Source organism: Magnolia sinica, chromosome 2 (assembly GCF_029962835.1).
Source record: "Magnolia sinica isolate HGM2019 chromosome 2, MsV1, whole genome shotgun sequence".
In the NCBI taxonomy this organism is placed as follows: domain Eukaryota; kingdom Viridiplantae; phylum Streptophyta; class Magnoliopsida; order Magnoliales; family Magnoliaceae; genus Magnolia; species Magnolia sinica.
In genome coordinates, this window is record NC_080574.1 from 104,670,842 (window position 1) to 104,691,112 (window position 20,271).

Consider the following 20,271-nt stretch of genomic DNA (forward strand, 5'->3'; position numbering starts at 1 on the left):
AGGGGCAGATGGGGATAGATGTGGCTTCGCACCACAGTAGTTAGCCCTTTGAAGAAGGGAGGGCTTCGTAACTACTTTTGAATTCTTCCACAACTCACAAAGTTAGCAGAAAAATAAAGCATGAATTTTTATTAAACTTGAATGAATGAAAAGAACTACAAGGGGTGCTTATTTATAGGGAAAATCCTATACCCCAAAACTCGCACCATTTGCGCAACCTATTACTTGGCGGTGAAGTAAACTAAAATAAAAACCAAACAAAGAAATCAAAAGCGTTCACGATGTTCTAAATAATAACAATAAGCAAAACCTAAAATATGACATCAATCCGATGAGTGGGCTACGATCATGAGGTCCTATGATGGGCTTTTCATGACTATCGGGCTCACCCTTTTGAACCAAAACTTCGTCTTCTAGCTAGGAGGCCCTCCCTAGATGTCGTCATCAAACCAGATCGATGGTGGGGCCCTCCTTCTGCATATGTACGTGTGTAAGAGGGGTGGCGTGTGTGCACGTTTAGGCGGCATGCGCATGATGTCCTCATCCACTAGCTTTGACTAATTCGTAGACCTAAGGTCGTATAGGGTGGAAAAGTTCTTTTTTTTTTTTTTTTCTTTGGCTCACTCTAGGAGGCTAAATCAGATTGATTTGATCATACACTAGCTTTGACTAATTCGTAGACCTAAGGTCGTATGGGGTGGACATGCTCTTTTTTTTTTTCTTTGGCTCACTCTAGGAGGCTAAATCAATGTATGACATACGGGTGTAGTTGGGTCCATGCATCAAGGATCTAGTTGTGGTCCATATGCTCCAACATGTGATTCACTAGTTACCTTGATCAACTTATTAGTGGCTTAGATCTTAGGAATCAGACTAGACTATCCATCGTGGTTTTCTGGCCGGGCTTGGCGCTTGAAAGGTTTTAAATATTTAATCAAAGTTTTTAACTGTCGATGTTTTGTTTTAACCATTAAAAGTGTCTTATTGTGCTCGATGCATATCCGATGGTTAAGATTTTATGGCGTACATCCTAGACTAGCACGGGATTATGGTCAAGAGTGGATATCATTGGATAATGTGTGGATTTGGTCAATTTGGGTGCATGGATAAGATAGGTAAATATAGACTTTTTGATGTTGTAGAGTATACCAAAATCTGTAAGGGTGAGGTGCACCATAACTGGTGTTTCTCTCTAAGACCTTGATTCTTCCTTGTAAATAGATCCTTGCCGAAGGGCAATAAAGCATAGGAGAGCCTTTGACGTCCCTACCCCTAGGGACGCCTAGTGTAGCAAGTGAGAAAGAGATGAGAAGAAAAATGAGAATAGAAGAAGAGCTAGTAGGAACTAGCAAGAGAGAAAAAAGAGAAGAGAAGAAGAAGAGAGAGAACACACACTTTCTCTCTCTTGCCCTCCACATGTCACATGTGGGGTCCACCTTGTGGATGGCTCTCAAGTGTGTGCACCCAACCCTACCCTGGGTGTGCGTGGGGCCCCTTTGCTTGCTTCTTTTCTAGGATATGTTTGGGAGAGATCTCCTACATTGGAGGATTGGCATTAGACTTTTGCAGTGATCACAAGGCACGTGTCTGAGTTAACATTGCGGCCTTTTATTTTGGGAGCTTGATAATATCTAGATGGGATCCAAGTTCATAGACTTGAGATTCCTCATGCCTACACCTCCTTATCCCTTGGGGAGACATACTTCTTCCCACATTAATAAGTGAAATTTATGCTTTTCTTCCGCACCTTGCCATAAAATCCCTCCTCAACTTCTCTAGCTGATGGAGCATCGAACTTGGGCAATGGTGAGTAGTGACATAAAATATAGTGCCAGATTCGATAGGGCTGCATTGATGAGAGTGATATGACTAGCTAGCAACAATACCTTTCCAACTAGATAACTTCCATCAGAACCTGTCTATCACTTTATTCCAAATTTGCTTTGGCGGTTTCCCCACACATAAGGGGAGACCCAAATAGGATGAAAGAGCTTGTACCACACCCAAAGATGCCAGCTAGCCTGACTAGCTCTCCATCGGTTAGCCCATCCTAGCATCTCGCTTTTTGCTGAATTAATCTTCAAGCCCGATACCTCTTCGAAATAGCCCATGATTTTTCATGGGTTGTCTACCTTTTCTTCTTCTGCTTCGCAAAACAGCTACGTATCGTCAGAAAATTGTAATTGAGATATTGTTGGTCCGGATCTTGATGTACTAAACCCAGAAATTAAGCCCTCAAATTGGCCTTTGGAGTGCATCTAGCTTAGCGCCTCCGCTACCACCAAAAATAGGAAAGGGGAGAGAGGATCATCTTGTTTAAGGCCCCTTGAGGCTTTGACGTAGCCTTTTGGAGAGCCGTTTACCATAACCAAAAATGGATACTGAAGATATACATGCCATTACCCAATTTATCCATCTCTCACCAAAACCAATCCGCCTCAACATATATTTCAAAAATTCTCAATCCACATGATCATATGCTTTTTTGACATCTAGCTTGCGAACTACCCCTTTTTGCTTTTGTGTCTTGAGTTGATGCATTCATGAGCTAGGAGGGAGGAGTCTAGGATTTGCCTATTGGCCATGAATGCACCTTGGTTTTTTTGATATAACTGCGGGCAAGACCTTCCGAAATCTATTTGCCAACACTTTCGCTAGAATTTTATAGTAACTCCCAATGAGGCTGATAGGTCTCAAGTCGCGTAAAGAATCTGCACCTTTTTTTTGGAACAAGAACTATAAAGGTAGCTCCCATTCCTTTAGGAACATAGCCTTTTGCATGGAATTCTTTGATGAAGTCCACCACCTCTCCTTTGATCGTGTCCCAAAATGCTTGGAAGAAGAATAAGGGGAACCCATCTGGTCCTGGGGCTTTGTCGCCACCCAACGCATCTACAGCTTCTTTAACTTCCTCTTCCGAAATCAATTGCTCCAAGAAGTTCCTGTTCGAAATTAATAGAGTTCTGAAGTATAATTTGTCAACTGTCGGATGGGGGCGATCATCATTAGACAACAACTTGTTGTAGAAGTTCACTAAAGCTGAGCACACCGCTTCTCTCTTCAATTCTAATCCCATCAACACAGATGCTGCTGATACGATTGTACCTAGCCCTTGTGCTCGCAATACCGTGGAAGAAAGCGGTATTCCTATCGCCTCCTTTGAGCCATACCGCTCTCAATTTCTGCCTCCAAGAAATTTCTTCCTGCTTGAGAATGTTGGCATATTCTACTGAAAGTTGAAGACACTTGTTGAGATCTTCAGAGGAGAGAGTTTCTGCTTTTCTAGTGTCCAAGTCATGCAACTCGCTGATGACAGTCTCCGTTTTCTCAGATTTTTTCTTGCTAGCTTCTTTTTTCCCGGATGAATGTTTCATTTAAGGAGCTTGAGTTTTTAGGCTAATTTGTTCGCTGCTGAATTGATGGGGACATCTCGCGCACGCACGCCGCCCCACCTACGCACATACGCACGGAGTAGGAGGGCCCCACCGTCGATTTGGCTCGATGACGTCCAGGGAGGGCCTCCTAGCTAGAAGACGAAGTTTGGTTCGAAAGAGTGGGCTCGATAGTAAAGAAAAGCCCATCACGGGATCTCATGATCGTGACCCACTAGTCAGATTAATTTCATATTTTAAGTTTTGCTTATTAATGTTATTTAGAACATCATGGACGCTTTAGATTTCTTTGATTAGTTTTTATTTTGGTTTACTTTATCGCCAAGTAATAGGTTGCGCACATGGCGCGAGTTTTGGGGTATAGGGTTTTCTTATAAATAGGCACCCCTTGTAGCTTTTTTCATTCATTGAAGATTAATAAAAATTCTGCGTTTTCCTACTCTTTGAGTTGTGAAGCCTAATTGGGTGCGAAGCCCTCCCTTCATCGAAAGGTTAACTACCGTGGTGCGAAGCCATATCTATCCCGATTCGCCCCCGTCCATCGCCATCTCTACTACCCATCTTCTACCATCATTTCTCATCTCACCCCATCATCTACACTTCGAATCAATCATCTATTGCAACAATTCTCCTCCCCATAGCAGAATTTCAGAATCTGGCCCTACAGGAGGGCTGAAACTTCGGCGGAGCACCACGCACAAACCATACATCGGATCGAGCTGAGATTTGGGGGTTTTGGAGTCCATCTCTGGTCGACCAGGGCCAAGGTGGCCTTTTTCTGAATAGTGGGCCCACACACGTGCGGCTGGGATCACATGCACGTGCGTATGGGCCATTGTTGTTGTCCACGCATGCGGTACTTCTCTAGTTCGTCTCTCTCCTCTCTTTCACTCCGCTTCCACCCAAAATCCCTAAACCTAACCCTAAGTTACTCAAATCTCCAATTTTATGCCCCATTTCTTACCCTAGGGTTCCCCGAATTGGAATTTCTGAATCCCTTGGATTAGGGACTTATTACTATGCATGCGTGGATGATTATTTCTTATCTTTGAGTATCGTTTGGTTCATAATTTTTATTGATCCAGCCCTATCAGGCCTGGACCCGCGTAGATTCCCCTTCATTGAATGTTTGGACTTTCATGTGGGATATGGAATTTGTGTAATTGTTTCTGAACTAATGTGATCTTAAGGCTAAAATCTCGCATATCATATTTAATTTTCATGTCCTGCATCAAATTTGGTATCAGAGCCTAGGGTTCTTGTAGGGAAATTTACCACATATTTAGGGTTTAGTTTGTTTGAGTCCTTCATGCATCCAGTCCATCATATATAGCTGCTAGAAAACCGTAGTCCTTGATATATGTAGCTGAATTTTAGTAACGGTGTGTAGTTTCCCTCATATAGAGTTTCATAGGATCATTTAGTCCCATATAGTCGTTGTAAAGAGTCCTTAGGTGGAGTTAGCAAGTTGTACGCCCACACATACGGGTCATGGTTTTGGCTAGCACCCTGCACTAAACATGGAACAACTGCTAGAGTCACTAAACAAGTTGTCCCGGCAGATCAAGTCTTGGGGTAAGTGCTTGTAACGAAGCATAGATAAACGCCTTGACCAAATAGAGGCCTCCCTCAGGACAAACTCCACCGTTAGGGGAAGATGGCCAATCTCAGGTAGGTGGCCAGGAGGATAGACCAATGAATGGAGGTGGCCAAGGAATCAGTCATGGGCGTGCACCCGTACCCCCACCCCATGAGGGACATCAAGACCATTATTTTGAGGGGTACGACATATGCGGTCTCGTGGCTAGAGAGTGCACCGGAGGCTAGTGTAGAGTTAATCCACTGAGGCCATTCTGGTAGTGGATGAGTTTCGTGATGACGTTCCTGATGATCTATCAGATGAGTCTCCCCCTAGGAGGGACATAGAGCACACCAGAACATGGGACACCATAATACCTATAGCCGAGTTTGCATTTAATAGTTCTGTCGATAGGTCCACAGGTCTCAGTCCTTATGAAGTCGTTACTGGTTATAAACCTGGAAAATCTATTGATCTTGTCCCTATGTCACTGTCTCATAGGCCATCAGAGCCTGCAGAGTCTTTTGCGTATCATATTCATTTATGGCATCAAGAATTCAGGCAGAAGATCATGGCCAATAATGAACATTATTCACTTTTTGCAGACCAACATAAATGTTTCAAGGAATTCAATGTAAGAGACTCTGTGATGATCCGAATCAGGCCAGAGCGGTACCCTTAGGGAGCCGTTCGAAAATTACAGGTGTATAGCGCTGGACCCTTCAAAATTATAAAACGAAACGGTCTCAATGCGTATGAGGTAGATCTTCCACCTTCTATGGGAATTAGTTCCATATTCAACGTGGAGTATCTAGTTACTTTTCAGGGGACTACTGATACTTTGTCCGGCCCTTCGCCTACCCGTCTTGATTCCCCAGATTTATCCCTTAATCCACGACCCCCTCCCGACCCATTTTCCTAGCCTCTACATCCCATACCTACCCATCCCGACCCATTTTCCCAGCCTCTACCTTCCATACCTACTTTTCTCAACTTTTCTTCCTAGCCTCTACCTTCCATACCTAACCTTCACACACCCAGAGAGGAAATAGAAGATATCCTGGACCATCAGATAGTTTTAATGTCGGACGGTGGGTTTCAGAAGTACCTGGTTAAATAGAAGTTACGCCCAGCTTCAGACAACACGTGGCTCATTATGGAGGAGCTTCAGAGACTTGATCCTGACATCCTGGAGCGGTTCAGGAGTTTTTTTTCGCCAGTGGCGAAATTTTCGTAGCCGAGGAGAATTGATGGGGACATCTCGCGTACGCACGCCGCCCCACCAACACATATACGCACGGAGGAGGGTCCCATCGTTGATCTGGCTCGATGACGACGTCCAGGGAGGGCCTCCTAGCTAGAAGACGAAGTTTGGTTCGAAAGAGTGGGCCCGATAGTCAAGAAAAGCCCATCATGGGATCTCATGATCGTGGCCCACTAGTCAGATTGATTTCATATTTTAGGTTTGCTTATTAATGTTATTGAGAACATCATAGATGCTTTAGATTTCTTTGATTAGTTTTTATTTTGGTTTACTTCATCGCCAAGTAATAGGTTGCGCACATGGTGCAAGTTTTGGGGTATAGGGTTTTCTTATAAATGGGCACCCCTTGTAGCTTTTTTCATTCACTGAAGATTAATCAAAATTCTCCATTTTCCTATTCTCTGAGTTGTGAAGCCTAATTGGGTGTGAAGCCCTCCCTTCATCGAAGGGGTTAACTACCGTGGTGCGAAGCCACATCTATCCCGATTCGCCCCCATCCATCGCCATCTCTATCACCCATCTTCTACCATCCCTTCTTCTCATCTTACCCCATCATCTACACTTCGAATCAATTATCTATTGTAACAATTCTCCTCCTCACAACATAATTTCAGAATCTGGCCCTATAGGAGGGTTGCAACTTCGGCGGAGCACCACACACAAATTGTACATCAGATCGAGCTGAGATTTGGGGGTTTTGGAGTCCATCCCTAGCCGACCAGGGCCAAGGTGGCCTTTTTCTGAATAGTGGGCCCCACACACGTGCGGCCGGGATCACACGCACGTGCGTTTGGGTCATAGTTGTTGTCCACGTGTGCAGTACTTCTCTGGTTCATCTCTCTCCTCTCTTTTACTCCGCTTCCACCTAAAATCCCTAAATCTAACCCTAAATTACTCAAATCTCCAATTTTATGCACCTTTTTTTACCCTAGGGTTCCCCGAATTGGAATTTCTGAATCCCTTGGATTAGGGACTGATTACTATGCATGTGTGGATGATTATTTCTTATTTTTGAGTATCGTTTGGCTCATAATTTTTATTAATCCAGCCCTATCATGTGTAGGCCTGGACCCTTATAGATTCCCTTTAATTGAATATTTGGACTTTCATGTGGGATATGAAATTTTTGTAATTGTTTCTGAACTAATGTGATCTTAAGCCTGGAATCTCGCATATCATATTTAATTTTCATGTCCTGCATCATGAACCACAAACTGTAAAAGAACTCCACCATTCTTTAATCATGGATGTGAAACCTTCCTCCTCCATCCAGACAATCTCGAATCTAAAAGGTTTGGGGCCCTTGCTGTCGTCCTTGATCTCAACTAGAATTGGGTGGTGATCGAACGTTGTTTTCGGGAGATCTTGAATAAAAGCTTGAGGAAATTGTGCTTCCCATTCTAGAGAAATCAAGAACCTGTCCAGCCTTGCCAACACTGGGGTATCTCTTCCATTCAACCACGTATATTTGGCCCCTCCCATCTGGAGATTGATCATATTGCAATCTCAGACCCATCTGTCGAACCATCAAATGCTTCTGGCAAGGTGACCCATCGGGAATTTTTCGTGAAGGAATCTGATAACGTTGAAATCTCTCCCTATGCACCACGGGAGAGTGAACATAGATCTTATTTGATTCAGCTCATCCCAAAACAAATTCCTACGTGTCGGAATACATGGGCCATACACAGCAGTGAAGAGCCACCTGAAATGTGTAGACTTGTCCCTGAAGCAAACCGAGACTAAAAATGACCCAATATGATGACTCTCAGCCTCCCAGAAGTCCTTGTTCCATGCGACCAGCGCTCCACCCGCCATGCCTTCAGCATTTAAGTATGCCCAACCTGCATTCTTAATCCCCTAGATAGAGCGCAACTTGATATCATCGAATGCGTCTAATTTGGTTGCAAAGCCAATATTTGAATTTTGTACTTGTTGTAGACTTCTTCGATCTGACGACGTTTATCAGGGGAACCCAACCCCCTGATATTCCAGCATAGAACCTTCATTGGCGATGGAGGTTCGGAGTAGAAGAAGGAAAGCTATGGAGGGTGTTCATAGCCAACAAGTATGGGGTTGAAGACCAAGTTGTCTTCGTTATATCGAGCATCTGGAAGGCTATTGCATCTCTTTCTCCATCGGTTATAGATGCTATTTCTTTCTCATTTGGGAATGGCTCCCGAATCCGGTTTTGGGAGGATACATGGTGTGGAGATCATCCCCTTGATCAAGTTTTCCTTCTTTAGCCACTTTATCATCAGAAAAGGGAATTACAGTAGACAAGTGTTTCTTGGTGGAAGATGGTAGGGGCGTTTGGTGCCCACCATGCAGGAGGGATCTCTCACACTTGGAAATAGGCGATCTTGCTACTTGTTGGACTGCCTTCAGCTATTCTCCCCCTCCCCTAATGATCACGATTCCCTGCAGTGGCCAGCTTCTCCATCTGACTCGTTTTCAGTCAGATCTTTTTACAACTTGATTCACCTATCTGGATCAGATCCGGAAGGCTTGGTTCCTCAAGGTTTCTGGTCGTACGGCTCTTCCCCGAAGGTGGCCTCTTTTGCTTGACTGGCATGCAGAAACTGGATACTGATGGTAGGCAATCTTCAGAAGAGGGGGATGTTTATTCCGAATGTTTGCAGCCTTTGTATGCGTGACGCAGAGACAGTCGACCATCTTTTCATTCACTGTCCTATCGCTGTAACATTATGGTCCGATATCCTCTTCACATTTAACATTCATTGGATAATGCCACAATCTGTACCACATTTGCTAGCTGCAGGGCATGGGGTGCACCTATCTAAAGATAGCCTAATTCTCTGGAGGCTGTCCCTTTTGGCTGTTCTGTGGAACATATGAATCGAGCTCAACTCCCGTTGCTTTTGTAACAGGTCATCGTCTTGCACCCAAGTTTGCTGGAAGGTTAAAAAGGATGTAGTGGCATGTTCTGTCTATATTCTTAAAGTGGACATCAATGTAGCTTGTTCTATCATGGCGTTGTATTCTTTTTGTTTCTTTGTTCTTTCTGCTTTGGCTATTTGCCAGGCAGTCTTTTAATAAAATTATTCATAGCCCTTCAATATATATATATATATATATATATATATATATATATATAGATGGGATCCTAATTCCTTAATTAAATTCTAAATTCTGGAATTTTCATAGTTCTACGCTTCTGGGTCTTGTGAAAATTTAACACGTATTCCTCAAATTGATGAAACCCCAAGATCAATCACACAATCAAAAGAGAAAGAAGAGGAAACAAAAACAAGGAGAATTCAAGGAATTTGGGTCAAATCTACCCAAAGCCGCACAGGAAAGAAGAGGAAAAGCTTGAAGAAAACCTCTCTAAGATCTCTCAGAATCTTGAAAATTCCAAATCTTAGAAACTAACCACCGTTAGAAGAAAACTGTTTTTTCTACTATCTCAATTAACCAAAGTAATTAGTGTGCTAATAAGAATTAATTCTCAACCAACCACAGCTAGCTTTAATAGCCACTCAACCAATGACCGTCAATGGAATTGACAAAAATATCCTTTCGAACCCACTCAAGGGTAGAGTATCAAAATGAGCACGAAACATAGCACAGTCACTGGTCTGTGGGCGAGGAAGTATGATTTCTGTTCCCTTGCTGAATAGGCACGAATTGCATGTCATGATGATGATGAGGCCCGAGGGTTTACTTGATCTGCATCTTTTTACTTGGGGTTTCTAGTCATTCGGATGTCTGGATGCATTTTCCGTGTGGCCTTCAAGTGAGGTCCTTTGCCTCCCCTCCTGGGTCGACTACGATAACCCTCTTGCGTAGCTTTGAAAATCAGTGTTTTTGGACCACGTCCCTGACCTGCTTGGTGATGAACAGTGTGGTGCGCTTGTTCTCTGATGCATACATTATTTTGGTTGTAGCTGTTTTCTGCTTATAGGTAACTGTAAATTTCCGATCGTCCTTTGAATATTTCCTACAAAGATATTTCAGCACTGTACAAAGATAGTCATGCCAAGTTTAGAAAATATGTGATTGAAGATGGTGGTCATGTGTGTTCTATAACTCTCCTCACCTATGTCTTGCCTATGTAAGTATACTGTTTTTTACGCCTGCTTTCTATATTTTGTTGGTCATGGCTCAAGAATTGAGGCATGCTGCACATCATTTAACTTCTGAGTACCTCAGAATTGAGAAGTTGAACCTAAGTCTAGAGTACTTGCTTGGTAGGACGTGTGTGGGTGATGCTGCAATATGCATGTGCTTGCCATCTATTCCATCTCCCCTGCACAGGTTCGTTGGTTGTAGAGAATACTAAGCTGTCATCATCATACTTCAAAATCTGTTTTTGAGTTCTTTGGATAGTCAGGCTTAAATCTTCATTTAGGTTTGTAGATTTATTTTCTTGCTAAAACGATGCTAATTTACTAATATGCAACTGTAATTTCCAGAATGGTAGAATCAGTTCCATGGATTTTCACAAGGCATCAAATTATCTGGTGACTGCCAGTGATGATGAATCAATTCGCCTCTATGATGTCGCAAATGCAACGTATGCCTGTCTCTCTGTCCATCTAGTTTATGATATTTCACTGTAGAACTTATTAGTTATATTCAAGTCACATGTGGCACTGGTTTTCTACTTTTTGTGTACAGAAGCCTTACTAAAGTCCTATGATTTTGAAGATCATGTTGTCGGAGTTGCTCGAGTGACTTCATATTCACAATCTTAGGCCCTGTTTGGATAATGGGAAAATGAAAGAAAAGAAAAGAAAATTCTAATGATTACCCAAGGATAATTTCAGAAAATTTTGGCAAACACTATTGAAACATGGATTCCCAAGGATTCCAGTTTTGAGGTCTTGTTTTTGGATAACAAGTGGAAATTCATAAAGCTCCTACAATTGTCACCTTGTATATTGTGTTAAGAGTTTGACTATGGTGTTTGGGTAATGATTGCTTTTTGAAATCCATTTTTTCATTTGCTATCCAAACTTCATGAAACGCTGCATCATGCGATAAGTCATCCATTCTTTTTCTTTTCCTTTCCCAATATCCGAACAGGCCCTTAGGGTCATTTGGGAGTATTGCGAAACCAAGTCTCTTTGCAGTTGGGTGGTGTGAGAAATGCAAACCATAGTAAGCATAATTCCATTACCCACTTTTTTCTGCTCTAGTTTGGAATTAGGATTCTCATTCTAATTTAGATTTGGGATGGTGTGCATCCCATCTGTTGTTGAACCCTAAACTACTAAATGCAACCTTAGCTTATACAACACTCTGGATTATTGAAATTCTAGATAGGGGTCACTTGGATTGTGGGCATTTGGATGCTTGAGAATTAAAATACCCACCATCTGACAAACACATGTTTGGGGGAAGAGGGGAATTGAAATAACTGAGCATTTAAATGTCCATTGGTCATTCAAACACCTCAAAAGTCGACAATCTAGATGTGTAGCTGTTAAAAAGAAAAAAAAAGATTACTAGAAATGTGGGTTTTTAGTTGAATGCCCGCCGTGAATCCAATGAATTTGCTAAGCTTTTGTAGGCAAGGTGTTCCGTATTTGTTACGATGTGCCCGTTAAGGCCGATTGATGTAGGACATGAAATTCAAATATGATGTGCAAGATTTTTAGGCTTTAGATCACGTTAGTTTAGAAACAATTACACAAAATTCCATGTCCCACACAAAAGTTCAAGCATTCAATCAAGGGGAATCTATGCAGGCCCAGGCCTACACAAGCTAGGGTTGGATCAATCAAAATTATAAACCAAATAATAATCAAAGGAGGGTAAATTCATCCACACATGTACAAAAATAATTCCCCAATCCAAGGGGTTCACAAATTTCAATTCGGGGAACTCTAAGGTTGAAGAAAGGGCATAAAATTGGGTATTTGAGTAATTTAGGGTTAGTGTTAGGGATTTGGGGTGAAAGAGGAGTGAAAGAGAGAAGAGAGACGAATCAGATAAGTACCGCATGTGTGGACAGTAGCAATGGCCCAGACGCACGTGCGTGTGATTCCGGCCGCACGTGTGTGGGGCCCACTATTCAGAAAAAGGCCAACTTGGCCTTGGTCGGCTAGGGGTGGACTCCAAAACTCTCAAATTTCAGCTTGATCCGATGCACAGTTTGTGCGTGGTGCTCTGCTGAAGTTTCAGCCGTCCTGCAGGGCCAGATTCTGGAAATCTGCTGTAGAGAGAAACGGCTGCAATAGAGGATGGATTTAAAGTGTAAATGATTGTAGGAGGAGAAATATGGATGGAAGAAGTTGGGGGCGAATCGGGATAGGTGTGGCTTCGCACCATGGTAGTCGGCCCTTCGAGGAAGGGAGGGTTTCATACCCAATTGAATCTCCATAACTCAGAAATTTAGAGGAGCAGAAAAACACAAATTTTATTAATCTTCAATGAATAAAAAAGACTATAAGGGATGCCTATTTATAATAAAACCCCATACCCCAAAACTCGTGTCATGTGCGCAACCTATTACTTGGCGACGGAGTAATAAAAAATAACAACTAATCAAAGCAATCTAAACCATCCATGATACTCCTAATAACAATAATAAGCAAAATCCAAAGTATTAGATTAATTAAAATAGTGGGCCACGATCATGATAACCCATGGTGGGATTCACATGACTATCGGGCCCACTCCAACGAACCAAAACGCAGTCCTCTAACTAGGAGGCCCTCCCTTGATGTCATCATCGATCCAGATCGATGGTGGGGCCCTCCTTGCTTACGTGTATAGGGGGCGTGCGTGTGCACGCGATGTCCCCATCATTTACTGATAAACTAGTTTTAGTAGTTACCTAAGGAAATTGATTTCCTTACTCACAAAGATGTCAGGATCAAGTCTTTTAAGCTCATCCTCAGTGAGCCACGTACTGTCTGAAGCTGAGCGTGACTTCCACTTAACTAGGTACTTCTGAAACCCACCGTCCAACGTTAATACTATCTGATGGTCCAGAATATCCTCTATTTCCTCTCTGGGTGTGGGAAGGGTAGGTATGAGAGATAGAGGTTGGGAAGAAGGGTCGGGAAGAGGCCATAGATCAAGGGACAAGTCTGCGGAATCAGGATGGTTGGGCGAAGGGCCGGACAAAGTATCAGTGGTCCCCTGAAAAGTAACTAGATCCTCTACATTGAATGTGGAACTAATTCCCATGGAAGGTGGAAGATCTACCACATATGCATTGAGACTTTCGTTTTATAATTTTGAAGGGTCCAGAGCTAGTACTTTACGAACGATCCCCTGAGGGTACCTCTAGGGCCTAATGCGGACCATATAGAGTCCCCTACATTGAATTCCTTGAAACGTTTATGTTGGTCGGTAGAAGTTTTTTAATGTTCATTACTAGTAGTGATCTTTCGCCCGATTTCTTGATGCGATGAATAAATGTGATACGCAAAGGACTTTGTAGACTCTGATGGCCTATGGGACTGTGACATAGGGACAATATCAATAGGCTTCCTAGGCTTATAATCAGTAACGACTTCAAAAGGACTTAGACCTATGGACTTATTGACAGAACTATTAAACGCAAACTCAGCTATAGGTAGAATGGTGTCCCACGTCCTGGTGTGCTTCCCCACTAAACATCTGAGCAAGCTCCCTAGGCTCCTATTGACCACCTCAGTCTGACCATCGGTCTAAGGGTGGTAGGCAGAAGAAAATTGGAGCCTGGTATTCATCATGTGCCATAGTGTCTTCCAAACGTAACTCATAAATCGTACGTCACGGTCAGACACTATGGTTTTTGGTAACCCATGCAGTTTAGCGACCTCATTAAAGAACAACTTGGCAACATGGGATGCGTCAGAGGTCTTAGAACAAGGAATGAAGTGGGCCATTTTAGAAAAAGGTCAACGACAACAAATATCGAATCGTGTTTCCGAATAGTCTTGGGGAGTCTAAGCACGAAGTCCATATTGATGTCCTGCCAAGGGATGAATGGAACTGGCAAAGGTGTGTATAATCCTGTATTTTGCTTTTTCTGCTTTGTCAGTTGACAAGTATGACATTGTCCTATAATTTTGGCCACATCTCACTTGAGGCTTGGCTAATGAAACCTATCATCCACTAGGGCAATGGTCTTGTCTCGACTGAAATGACCCGCGACCCCTCCTGAATAATTCCCAGGTAAGAAAATCACGGAGGGAGGTGCGAGGTATGCACAAGCGGTCACTCCTAAATAAATATCCGTCTAAAATCAAGGTACTCACTGCTAGCTCCTGACAGACTCTTTAACAATGATGCGTACACAACTCCAAAATCTGGACACCCAGAATAATCTTCTTTGATGCGCTCGAGGCCCGTGATTTCGACACTCATGGAATTGAGTAACGCGACTCAACGGGTCGGCAAACTTATTCTCTACACCGGTCTTTTGCTTAAGCACAAAAGTGTACTCTTGAAGGAATTGAACCTACTTGGCGTGCCTAGGGTTTAATTTCTTCTGAGAGTTCAGATATCTCAAGGCCTCGTGATATGAGAATATGGCGAATTCTTGCGGCAATAGGTAATGATGCCAATAGCGCAGTGATTGCACTACCGCATAGAACTCTTTGTCATAAGTGAAATATTTTTCTTTTGCGTAATTCAGTTTCTCACTAAAAAAGGCAACAGGGTGCCCTTCCTGACTAAGTACTCTTCCTATGCCGACTCCTGACGCGTCACATGCGACTTCAAAAGCTTTTGAAAAATCCAGAAGTCGCGTGACTGGAGCTTCGGTCATCTTGACCTTTATCTCCTTGAAGGCCTTCGAGGTTGCCTTTGTCCATTGAAATTCTCCCTTTTTTATGCAATCCGTGATGGGAGCCATAATGGAACTGAAGCCTCGAATGAACCGCCTATAGAAGGTGGCTAAGCTGTGAAAGCTGTGCACCTCATAAATATTGTGGGGTTCAGGCCAATTGACCATGGCCTCGACCTTCTGGGGATCTGCCGATACGCCCTTAGCTGATACAATAAAACATAAGAGGATAATACTACTAGACAAAAATGCACACTTCTTTAGGTTGGCGTACAATTTCTCGGCTCTAAGGATCTCACAAACCTGCATCAAATGGTTGAGGTGTTGTTCCTTGGTTATGATATAAATGAAGATATCATCAAAGTATACGATCAGGAACTTTCCCATGAAGGGCCTCAATACTTGGGTCATCACACGCATGAAAGTGCCTAGGGCGTTAGTCAGCCCAAAAGGCATAACTAGCTATTCGCATAGCCCATCCTTCTTCTTGAAGGCCATCTTCCACTCATCACCAGGGCATACACGGATTTGGTGATACCTACTTTTGAGGTCAATTTTCAAAAAGCTAGTAGCATTGGCCATCATATCTAACATGTCATCAAGACGCGGTATGGAAAACCGATACTTGACTGTGATTTTGTTGATGACCGTACTATCAACACACATCCTCCATGTGCCATCCTTCTTAGGTGTAAGAAGGGTGGGCACGGCACACGGGCTCATGCTCTCTCGAATAAAACCCTTTTCTAGGAGCTCATCAATCTGTCTCGTCAACTCTGCATGTTCCTTTTGGGTTCATTTTGTAATGAGGGAGGTTTGGTAGAGTTGCCCAGGGACTAAATCAATGACATGCTGTATATCCCTCATGGGGGGAAGTTCATTTGGTAGATCATTAAGAAAGACATCATGAAACTCATGCATTACCTGAATGGCCTCAGTGGGTAACTCTACGCTAGTCTGTGGTGCACGTTTCCTAGCCACAAGGGCGTATACCATTGAGATCGCCTCAATTTCTCGCCCAAAGTCTTTGGCATTTAGAATATGGAGAGACTTGAACTTGGACTTCGACTCCTTTAATTCTTTTGAGCCGCTCACGCCACTTTGTTTGGTGGACTCCTTTCCAGTGGTGTTCTTAGGTGGAAGTGGATTTAGCTCGACTTTCTTGCCCTCAAACCAGAATGTATATACATTCGAACGGCCAAATATGGTAACACCCCTATCATAGAGCCACGGTCTACCTAAAATGATGCGGCCCACATCCATGGGAACAACATCATACCAAAGTGTCTTTATAAGATCTAAACTGAATAGGAACAAGACAATGGTGTGAGATTGGAATTGAAGTTTCATCAACCCAGGACATTCTATAGGGTTGAGGATAGGCTTTAAGCTTCAAGCCTAAACGGCTCACAGTGCTAGTTGATGCCACGTTGGCACAACTACCACTATCCACGATCATCTTACAACTCTTTTCCCCACATTTTGCATAAGTATAGAAGATCGTATTGCGGCGCCAATCGTCAATGTTCTTGGCTTGAGGAAGGGTGCATCGCACAACTGCGAGGGTCGCAGATTCTTGCGCTCCCTCTTCCTCATCATTAGGGGTTTCTATTGGCTCATATTCTTCCTCTTCGTTGTCACTCTCTGGGGCCACTACTTCTATTTGCCAATCAATAAGGAGCACCTTGGTGCCCTCTCTCGTGCCGCACTGGTGGACACAGTGGCCAAATCCTTGACACCTAAAACACTTTGTTGCTCCAATCTTACGTGAGCTAGACCCGATAACTTCTTTACCCTTATCATCCTTGGGCCTGAGCTGAAAATTATCGGAAGGTTTGCTTTGGTATCTAGCGTTAGGCTTTTAGCCTCAGAAGGGTTGGCCTTAGTGCCAGAATCGCGGAACTCAAATCGCTTTCCCACATATGCTTTGAGGTATTACTCAACCTCCAACACTATTTGATACAACTGTTCAATAGTGTTTATGTTTTTGGCGAGCAATTCTCCTAATGTTAGTACGGAGGCCCGTTTTAAATCGAGCAAGGGTGAGTGCGGGATCCTCATCAACTTCACACCTGGTCAAGTACTCTTCGAACTTCTCAATGTATTCCGCTACACTCATGGTACCTTGTCGAAGAGACTGCCATTCATCAATCAACCGTAAGCAATAAGAGAAAGGGAGATACTTCTCCTTAAGTGTTTCTTTCATTTATCCCCAATGGACTATTGGGAGCTCCCTTGCTCTTTTTTTTTTTTTTCGTTCTACAGTAGCCGAAAACCTCTTTGCTTGGCCCACAAGCTTCATCTTGGAGAATTGGACTTGACGAACATCCGACATGTCATACCACTCAAAATAGCGGTCCATATTCGCCAGCCAGTCTAAAATGGCTTTAGGGTTCAAGTGACCATCAAACGTAGGGGCATCTACTCTAACTCCTTTGAGGAGTTGCGCATCTGCGTCATATTGATCATGATGTCCCTTGTGGGGTGGGTGCACGGGTGCGCACCCATGACTAATTCCTTGGTCACCTCCATTCCTTAGTCTAACCACCTGCCTGAGATTGGGCATCTTCCCCAATGGTGGGGTTTGCCCCTGCGGAAATCTCTAGTTGGGTAATGCGCACATTAAACTAATCAAAGCATTGGTCCATACGTTGTTCCAAGTGCTTACCCAAAGACTCAAAGTGCTAGGTCAGCTTGTTCATTGACTTTTGCAATTGCTCCAGGTTTAGTGTAGGGTGCAAGCTAAAACCACGGCCCGTACGTGTGGGCATATAACTACTAACTCAATCTAAGGACCTTCTACTACGACTATATGCACCTTGATAGGACTAAATGCTCCGATAGGACTCTATATGGAGAAAACGACACATTACTACTCAATTTCTAGCAACCTTTCTGTCCAAAAAATCTGTCAATAGAAAATCTAACAAAGAAATATGCGGATTTTCTGATAGTAGAAAATTCAGTAGCTTATATCAGAAATTATGGACCTTTAAACAACTCTATATGATGATATTTAATTCATAATGGACACAAATAAACTAAACCCTAAACATGTAATGCTTTCTCCTATGAAAACCTTGAGCTTTGATACCAAATTTGATGCAAGACATGAAATTCAAATATGATGTGCAAGATTTTCAGGCTTTAGATCACGTTAGTTCAGAAATAATTACACAAAATTCCATATCTCACACAAAAGTTCAAGCATTCCATCAAGGGAAATCTATGCAGGCCCAGGCCTACACAAGCTAGGGTTGGATCAATCAAAATTATAAACCAAACAATAATCAAAGAAGGGTATATTCATCCACACATGCACGGAAATAATTCCCCAATCCAAGGGGTTTCACAGATTTCAATTTGGGGAACCCTAAGGTTGAATAAAGGGCATAAAATTAGGGATTTGAGTAATTTAGGGTTAGAGTTAGGGATTTGGGGTGAAAGAGGAGTGAAAGAGAGGAGAGAGACGAACAAGAGAAGTACCGCATGTGTGGACAGCAACAATGGCCCCCAAACGCACGTGCGTGTGATCCCGGCTGCACATGTTTGGGGCCCACTATTCAGAAAAAGGCCAACTTGGCCCTGGTCGGCCAGGGGTGGACTCCAAAACCCCCAGATTTCAGCTCGATCCGATGCACGATTTGTGCGTGGTGCTCCGCCAAAGTTTCAACCCTCCTGCAGGGCCAGATTCTGGAAATCTGCTGTAGAGAAAAAAACAGATGCAATAGAGGATAAATTTGAAGTGTAGATGATTGTAGGAGGATAAATATGGATGGAAGAAGGTGGGGGCGAATCGGGATAGGTGTGGCTTCGCACCATGGTAGTCAGTAGTCAGCCCTTCGAGGAAGGGAGAGTTTCACACCCAATTGAATCTTCACAATTCAGAAATTTAGACGAGCAGAAAAACGCAGAAATTTTATTATCTTCAATGAATAAAAAAGATTACAAGGGGTGCCTATTATAATAAAACTCTATACCTCAAAACTCGCGCCATGTGCGCAACCTATTACTTGGCGACGAAGTAATAAAAAATAACAACTAATCAAAGCAATCTAAACTATCCATGATACTCCTAATAACAATAATAAGCAAAACCCAAAGTACTAGATTAATTAGAATAGTTGGCCACGATCATGAGAACCCATGGTGGGATTCACATGACTATCGGGCCCACTCCAACGAACCAAAACGTAGTCCTCTAACTAGGAGGCCCTCCCTAGACGTCGTCATCTATCCAGATTGATGGTGGGGCCCTCCTTGCGTACGTGCGCGTGATGTCCCCATCACTGATACATATAGGTAATGGCCATGATTGTTACGTGATACAGGGTAGTTGGTTTTTCGGGACCGTATTGGCCGTTACGGTGGTCGTAAAGGTCATTATAGGGCATAACAACCATTACCCCCACAATGGTCTCCCCTCCCCCCCAATTTAAATCCATTTTCTCCTCATTTTTCTTCTCACTTTTCTCATTCCAAAAATTCTCACAGATCATTTTATAACAGATTTCGACCACTCTTACTATAATTTTTAAAATTAAAACCGTAGATTGAAGTGATTTGAGAGAATAGAAGATCCAGTGGCATTTTTTTTTTTAAGGTTGAAAAAGTAGTATTTATACCTTTTTCCTAGTTCTAATGCTTGATTGTGATGTGGAAACATTAGATATATATTAATTATGTTCACAAATTCACTAGATAACTCGATACCACACTCTCACCACAGAGTGGACTCTTACACTGCCATAAAAATGTTCAAAACAAAAAAATGAATACATATTTGGAATATTTACATTATTTTAGATTTTTTAGATGTTTTTTTTTTTTTTTTTCTTTTTCAGAATTTTTCGGGCAAAAGAATATTTTCAACCATTACGGGGGTCGTAACCCGTATCGGTAATAGTGGTGACTGTTACGGACACCATTACCAAACAGAATACCTTGGTTGTACGGAGCCCGTGAAACAAAATGTTGTGGGGTCTATCGTGATGTGTGTGACATACACTCTGTCCATCATTAGCGCTGGCACACATTAGGATGTAATCCCAAAAATCATTCCAATTTGAAACTCCAGTGGGCCACACCACACAGAATAGTTGGGATGGGATGCCCACTGTTGAACCCTCCTTGGGCACAATATGATATTTATATGCCATCCAACTTGTTCATAAGCTGAGTGCCACCAAGATGAAGGGAAAAACCAAATATTGGCCTAATCCAAAGCTGTAGGTGGGCACTAAGAACGTTTCAATGGTAAGAGTCATATCCCTACTTTTTCATA

General features: G+C 42.8%; 1 protein-coding gene across 5 annotated transcripts in view; it reads left to right on the plus strand.

Annotated features, from left to right (window-relative positions):
* LOC131237339 (protein ANTHESIS POMOTING FACTOR 1) overlaps positions 1 to 20,271 on the plus strand; it is a 47,116-nt gene that overhangs the window by 11,100 nt on the left and 15,745 nt on the right. For 4 of the 5 annotated variants that reach the window (XR_009167184.1, XM_058235045.1, XM_058235046.1 and 1 more), the window contains one exon: positions 10,675 to 10,775. Coding sequence is in view for 4 of the 5 variants with exons in the window: in XM_058235045.1 (XP_058091028.1) it covers positions 10,675 to 10,775 (101 nt within the window). In the remaining variant the exon portion in view is untranslated. Of the gene's footprint in view, positions 1 to 10,462; positions 10,517 to 10,674; positions 10,776 to 20,271 lie in introns of those variants that run through there. The other variant, XM_058235047.1, reaches the window with a different exon arrangement.